General features: G+C 32.6%; 1 protein-coding gene across 2 annotated transcripts; it reads left to right on the plus strand.

The window, feature by feature from the left end:
- Nucleotides 1-719: 719 nt before the first annotated feature.
- LOC145636077 (small ribosomal subunit protein eS12-like) lies at nucleotides 720-2,657 on the plus strand. 2 transcript variants are annotated; one of them, XM_081687529.1, is made up of 6 exons: nucleotides 725-827; nucleotides 1,425-1,464; nucleotides 1,610-1,904; nucleotides 2,223-2,288; nucleotides 2,376-2,570; nucleotides 2,630-2,657. In XM_081687529.1, exons 2-5 carry the CDS (start codon nucleotides 1,457-1,459, stop codon nucleotides 2,433-2,435), a joined length of 429 nt encoding a protein of 142 aa, XP_081543655.1. In that variant the 5' UTR covers nucleotides 725-827; nucleotides 1,425-1,456; the 3' UTR covers nucleotides 2,436-2,570; nucleotides 2,630-2,657. The 2 variants fall into 2 exon arrangements, with proteins under 2 accessions (XP_081543654.1, XP_081543655.1); XM_081687528.1 differs by lacking the exons at nucleotides 2,376-2,570; nucleotides 2,630-2,657 and having other exon boundaries at nucleotides 720-827; nucleotides 2,223-2,351.
- Nucleotides 2,658-7,784: the final 5,127 nt, after the last annotated feature.

Consider the following 7,784-nt stretch of genomic DNA (forward strand, 5'->3'; position numbering starts at 1 on the left):
CTAGGGTTGGGTTTGGTTATAAATTTGGTTTGATCGGGGGAGTCTTAGAACTCAACGACCTAGGTTTTCCTCCCGTCATGATTCCGTAACCCGAATTCGAGCCATAATCAACCGTAGCCCCGCACAACCGGAGACCAAATTAAATACAAATAAAACCTTGTCTTTCGAAGGGGTCCGAAAAATCTTGTCTTTCGAAGGAGATAAAAAAAAAAACTGTTTTTCGAAGGAGATAAACCCTTTCTTTCGAGGGAGACATTGTAACCTAAGAAACAAAAAACTTAAAAGAAAATAAAGATTGGGGCTTTCAACCGGTGAAATCCGATGGAAGCCCTTTTAAAATTGGCAATGGAGGCTAGAGTTTACGAGAGAGAAGAGAGAGAAGCTAGAACTGTTATCATTTTTGTTGAACTTAAATTATTTTTAATGAACTCAAATTAATTTTATTGAATTGAAATTATTTTGCTAAATTGAAATTATATTTATTGATTTTTTTTTAATTATAGTTCTTTTTTGGGTTTATTGATTTTTACTGAACTGAAATTATTTTTGCTGAATTGAAATTAATTTTATTGAAATGAAATTATTTTACCGAATATAATTTGTTTTAGGTGAAGTGAATACTGAATGGGGCCTAAATGGCTAATTAGGCTCATTTCATATTGATGGACCCAAATCGGGTCCGATCCAATAAAAAGTGTTGAATGGAAAAATGGGGCAGAGTGGAAGGGTTAGGGTTTTAGGTCGTTTAAAACATCAGAAAACCTCTTCCTTTCTCCAATTTACTCTTAGCGCCTCCGACGAACCATTCTACACTCTGCAACTTTGAGGTTTTTCACTCTCTTCCCTCTCCTCTCTCTCGCTCCATTCAATTTCATACTTTCATGTTTTTGTAATTTATTCATACCTTTCTTGTTTACTACTTCTCAAATTTGTATCAGATAAATCCATGATTTATCTACAATACTATTACTGTACTTAGGGTTATTGAAATCCATAATTTGTTATGTTATTCATATATACGTTTTAGGGTTTTCCTGTAATTGATATTATCATCCGCTCTATTTGAAATGTTATTGAAATCGACAATTTGAAAAATTATTGTAATCGATAATTTTAAATGTAATTGGAAATGTTATTGTTATATACATTTTAGGGTTATAATTTTTTTTTTTTTCCTGAAAATTTGAATAAATTAACTGTATGCGTGCTATGATTAATTTCACAGACGGATCAATACTTTTGACTTAGGTTAGGGATTAATAATACGTAGTGTATATTATCAATATGATAAAATCATGGTTATAATGCCTTTTGGTTTGTGGATTGGTCAAAGCGATAACATATGTAGTTTACTCTTCTCATAAATTTGATCATCGCTTGATTGTCCGACTTTCTAATTCTCGGGTTGCTCGCATTATTTACAGGATAAGAGAAGGTTTGCATCAATTTACCTACAATGTCTGGGTATGTTCTTAACTATCCAATTTATATGTTTTATTTTGCTTCTAAGAGAAGTTCAAAGTACTTGAATGAATGTGTCAAAAAAAGTACTTGAATGAATGTGTTTGGTGGCCCGAGTTTTTATATGGTTATATTGAATTGGTTTTAGCGAGGAGGTTGCTGTTGCTGTTCCGGCTACTGAGACCCCTTCTCCATTGGGGGAGACCATGGACCTGATGACTGCTCTGCAGCTTGTTCTCAAGAAGTCTCTGGCACACGGTGGCCTTTCCCGCGGACTTCACGAGGGTGCCAAAGTCATTGAGAAGCATGCTGCTCAGCTCTGCCTGTTGGCCGAGGACTGTGACCAACCTGACTATGTCAAATTGGTCAAAGCTCTATGTGCTGAGCACAACGTTAACTTGCTTACTGTTCCAAGCGCGAAGACCCTAGGCGAGTGGGCTGGTGTAAGTTACTCTACTATTGAATTTCTTTATGTTAATTTTCATTTGTTGACCTTATTTTGTTGTTTGGATGGGTAATGGGATTATTGTTTGCAACTCACATATACTTTACAAATGTTTAACTTTCTGGTTGAGCGTTGTTATTTGATGTCAGAGATATCTTTCATCTTTAGATTAGCTAGCAGTTAATTTGGATATCATCCAAGCATAGATATCTTCTTTTATATACCACAACTTTGTTGAGTTTTTGAGAAATATGCACAATGATGACCTTTCAATAAAGCTCATTTATGCTAATTTTTTTTCCCAATACTTCTGCAGCTTTGCAAGATTGATTCAGAGGGGAAAGCAAGGAAAGTTGTTGGCTGTTCATGCGTAGTAGTTAAGGTAGAGATCCCTTGTATTGTCTTTGTTGGTTGCTTGAAGAGCTACATCTTTTTTGTGGGCTAACCATATTTTTGCTTGCTGTTTCAGGACTTTGGTGAGGAGTCAGAAGGGCTCAATGTCGTGCAGCAGCACATCAAGTCTCACTAAATCGCTCACATATGAGATTCCTCATCATTTAGAGGGCTTTAGCTCTGTAGTAATTTTTGTTTTGGAGTTGTGATTTTCATCAGAAATTTTTTGAATGTTTTTCGATACGTTTTGCATTTTTTAATCTCAGAAGCAGTTGCACTGGTTTTTACATTTTGTTGATTCTGTTTAACTTCTCTGTTCAATTCTTAGAGGCTCTGTTTGTTTGCCAGGTTTGTGAAATCTGCCTCATGTTTGGTGTTTTCCGCCTGTCTTATGTCTTTTGCTGTGGGTCTATAACTCTATGCTCTTTCTTATTATCGAAAAAAGATATTAGTATATTACAACCTATAAAGATTACATTTATAGGAATAAAACTCCCCAAACCATCGTGATTTTCACTTAAGTTAATTGGTTATTAATAAAGTTTGTTTTTTTTTTTTTTTTTTTTTTTTTTTTTTTTTTTTTTATAGGGTCTAGAATCCCTAAATACTTGCTGGTCCTTAATTTGTCAAATACCAAATATATTGATGCCTCCATGTACAAAGTACTATGGAGGTAACTCCTTATATCCCACCTCTGCTCTTAACGGCAGTAGAAACTTCTTCCATTCCAAAGTATGAGCCCTTAACTGGGTGAGGTTATACCCTGAAGTTATAATGGCTTTCCTTCCCCACTCTTACCTACTACTTAGCATCTTTATATAATTACTCTCTCTAATGCTCCCTCACTTTGAGAATTCTCACCAGAGGTAGTGCTAGTAATGAATAGTTGCTTCCTTTCTGTGAGCACCTCACACAATTCCTCCTCTATCAGCATACCTTTTCTTGTGAAGCCTTGAGTAATCTTCCCCATCTCAAATTTTCCTTCTTACCCTATAGGTCCACACGCATAACAGAAAGAATCTTTGTTACATACACTCGGTTTACAATAAAATTAATGTAAATTCGGATTTCTTACGAGTTAACCGTACCATCGCATTACTTATTTTTTTTCAAAAGCCAACAAAAACACATAGCCAAGCACTTTTAGAAAAAGCTTAAAGCTCAAAAGCATCAACTATAGAGAAGAAGAATGGAAACTCTACTTCTAGAAAAAAACTTAAATTGAAAGCACCAACAATAGAGAAGAATAGACGAAGAGTTTCCAAGAAAAAAAAACTTGTTAGTACTAAAGTTGCCCCTTTTCCTGAAACAAATTCCCAATGAGAACTAATTAGTCATTAATCAAATATAAATCATCCAAGACAAGCTTACAAATAGAATGAGGAAAAATCTCATGCCAAACAGATTTACCAATACTTCAACGCTGCACATGAGCTAATTCATGTGCCGCGCACGATTACTCCCTCTTCTCACCCATGCCCAAGAAATTGAAGAAAAGCAAAAGCAACCTGCTAGGTGAAGAATATAATCAATCAGCAAATGGAAAGAACTACTGCCTTGTTCTTTATTATTTATAGGTCTAATGACCGACTCATTATCATTCTCGACCATCAACGATGCAACAATTATGATTTAAAGATCAACAAAAAATTTATATTTAGAAGATGTTTCTAATGCAAATATGGTTGCCAGCCTATAATCTTGATATTAGTATCATCAATTTATTTGTTGTCATCCAATAATTTTAAGTTTTCAATAATTGCGTAAGTCTCATTTTTTTTATTTATTATTTTTAGAAAATAAACATATATAAAATAACCTACCTCATTTCCTAAAAAAAATAAAGAGGTTGAAGATCTAAATATCCTTTTCCTCTTTTAGCCAAATAGATGTCCATATCTTTTGAACTCTTCAAAATTCAAAATGATGAAGGAAAATTTTGTTGAGGTAGCACCTTCTATGCTTTTTACTCCTCAAAGAAAATCAAATTTGTGTAAATTAAAGACCATCATAGAAGAAATACCTCAAAGACACGAGAACGTTCCTAAGAGAATTTTTGTTGCACTTCCTATACTTTTGTCAATGATAATGTATTTTGCGTTCTACAAAAATGTTGCTTAAGGTAAAAGAAACATTGTTTCATAAGAATATATGTGTAATATAAAAGATTTGGATGCCTATTATTTTATCAAGAGGTTTGGAACCAGCCAAAGGATGAAGGAATATGTCATTCTTAGAAATTAGAGTAGTTTTAAATTTATATGACTATTAGCCATTCATTGTTTGTCTATGAAATAAGAATTGTTGGTCAAAGCACCATGAGCATCCTTGAAATTACTTCAATATCCTTATCATGCTGATTGCTAGCAAATTGAAACATTAGCAAAGTTAGTCTGATGCTTCACACCACTAGTCTTTTTGTCATAGCCCTTGATTGCACCATTGTTGTTGTTGTTGTTTTTTTTTTTTTTTTTTTTTTTTTTTTTTTTTTTTATTTATTTATTATTTATTTATTTATTTATTTTTCAATTTATTTATTTATTTTATTTTATTTAATTTTTTAAGCCTCCATATAAAGGGTACATTAGTTTATAATTCGACTATAGACAACATACAAACTCTTTAATACCCTTAAACTCTTCTCTTGAAAAAACTAATAATATTTGTAATACATGCTTTAGAGAGAAACTTACAGCTTGTTTGGATACGATTTCAAGACGGAAGGGGAGGGAAGGGGTAGGGAAGGAAGGGGTAGGGAGGGGAAGGAAGAGATGGGGAGGGGAGGGAAGAAAAGATTCACCTCCCTTGTTTGGATAGAAGAGAAAGGAAGGGAAGGGAAGGGATAGCAGTGTAACACCATTCACCAATTTGCTGCATCATTTCAGAATATAAATAAATAAATAAAAAAGCAAAAAATTAATGAAAATCAATTGCATTAGAATGAGAAACACGAAAAATCAAAGGTGTTGTGTTAATACATAACTAAAACATATTTTTGTAAGTTGCAATTGATGAATTGTTTCACACAAACAGCTTGAGCAAGAGATTGAAATTGACGAGAACCTCGACAATTAGGTTTTCGCAATTGAAAAAATGCAGAATCGAGGTTGAATTTCTGAATTTTTAGCAAACATTCGACTCAATTGCTAATTGAAGAACAAATTCGAGATTATAAAAGATTGAAAGAAACTGAAATTGATGAAATAGGGATGCGAAACCCTAGAATTTGGGGGAAAAATAATTCTGGAGAGCAGTAAAGAGAGAAAAATACTATAGTTGAATATATCATAATGATGAAAATAGAAGGGTACATTGGTCTTTTTACAGTAAGTCATTTTGTATAATATGTTTCCTTCCAAATCCTTTCAAATTTGGAAAGATTTTATTCATTAACAATTAATGAAATTTTTTTCCTTCATTTCCATCCCCTCCATTTCCCTTCCTCCCTCAAATTGTTATCCAAACAATGGATTTATCCCCCCTCCCTTTCCCTTCTCTTCCTTTCCCTCCATTTCTTCATATCCAAACAAACCCTTATGCTTTGTTTGGATAGCAAAGAAGGAAGGAAAAGAAGGGGAGGGAAAATGGAGGAAGGGAAGGGAAAAGAAAGGGACGGGGAGGTGAGTTCCATTTTCCCTCCAAATCTCTCCAATTTTGGAGAGATTATGGTTATTAAAGAGAGAGGGAAAATTGATCCCTCCCTCTCCTTCCCCTTCCTTCCCCCAATCTTTTACCCAAACAAGAGATTTGTCCCCCTCCATTTCTCTTCTCTTCTTTTCCTTCCATTTCTTCCTATCCAAACAAAGTGTTAGAGATATTATCGTCATATCAATATGTAAGACTTTCCTAAAAATGAAAGAAAAACCTTAGGGTTCTTTGGCATCGCTGTGGTTTTCTGTTTTTTGATTTTCTATTTTTTTTAAAAAATCATATGATATATGTCATATAGTGAATAAAAAATTAGTCAAACTTATTAAAAGCATGATAATTTTGAAAGCAGACAATAGAAAAGTATAAACACCTTTTTCTTGTTTCCTGTTTTTGGTTTTTTTTTTATTTTCAGAAAAACAGAAAACCGAAAACAAAAAACTATGCCAAACAAGCCCTTAACTATATCAAATATTTATAATAATTATTCAAAATTTTCTCACAACTATTGGCACTCAAACTTATATAAATCGAAGCAAGATTAAAACCCTAGACTAGCTTCTTATTCTCAAATTTCCCAAATGAAGCACCTTGTATCAATCTACTTGAACATACTCACCATAAATGGAAAGCTGGCAAACCAAAACAAAAACAAAATATGGATTAGTAAAAATGCTAATTACATACAGGTGCAAAATGCTTTCAGAATACTTAAGTTTAAATTCATGGTTAGTTAGACCTTTCACTAACAGAAATCTCCACATTTAGAAAATTCCATTATAACACTTACTAAAATAATTTCTAATTCAAATATCTAGAAATCATTCTTTTCTTAACCCTTTCAATACCAAGTGCACACCCCTAGCTTGCACTTATGCTCCTTCACGAGCTTATACAATGGAGTAAGATGATCAATATATAAACGACCCTTCTCTATAAGTGGCCCTCGACTTACACCACAAATGATGCGTATGTATTAATAATAACAATAATAGATCATATAAGATCATACAATTTTAATACTAGCAACCTTCTTTCAAACCTTAGAAATTGAAAAATTCCTCTTATAAAACTACACTTTTATAAACAATCCATAAATAGGTTCCATATAGAACATTTTTCATAATAAATTTTCCGTAAATCAAAACATTTCAAAAAATAATATGCTTTAATTTCAAAGTTAACTAAACTCATAAACAACTTTTGAAACAAATTATTCGTGCTTACAAATATTCAAACTTTTATTCTCCAAGATGCACCCACACACTTTTATAATTATAATATATTCAAACACACACACTCACACATATGTATGTATATATTTTTATCTTTAAAAAAAACTAAATCACTTAGAATTACAACCACAAATGATCTTCTAAGAAAATATTATAATTTTTTTAAATAAACTTAAAATTAAATATCAAAACTATGTAAAAAACATATAAAAACATATATTTGAGAAAACTGAAAACTAATAATCCCACTGACAGGGTAAACTCGTATCCCCTAATCAAAAGTAACTCCTAAATCCTCTAACTAATGTAGATAGGGAAGTAGGGTCGAATCCACAGAGAAACGAGTCTTTCTATTCCTAATTAATTAATATAATCTAGATTATAAAGTAACCAAAACATAATAATCGAAGGAAACTGAACTACTAAGAGTAAAAGTGGGAAAGAATAAAAGTAGGAGGAGAAACAATGAATAAAAGGCCTAGGACATAGGTTCACCAATAAATAATATTCCAGGATAAGGCATAATAATCAATCATCAATGCATACATTAATCAGATCATAAAGGGTTTTCGCTACGTATTACAATCTCACAATTAATCTAC

The sequence above is a fragment of the Chenopodium album genome, chromosome 6, assembly GCF_948465745.1.
Source record: "Chenopodium album chromosome 6, dcCheAlbu1.1, whole genome shotgun sequence".
Taxonomy (NCBI): Eukaryota; Viridiplantae; Streptophyta; class Magnoliopsida; order Caryophyllales; family Amaranthaceae; genus Chenopodium; species Chenopodium album.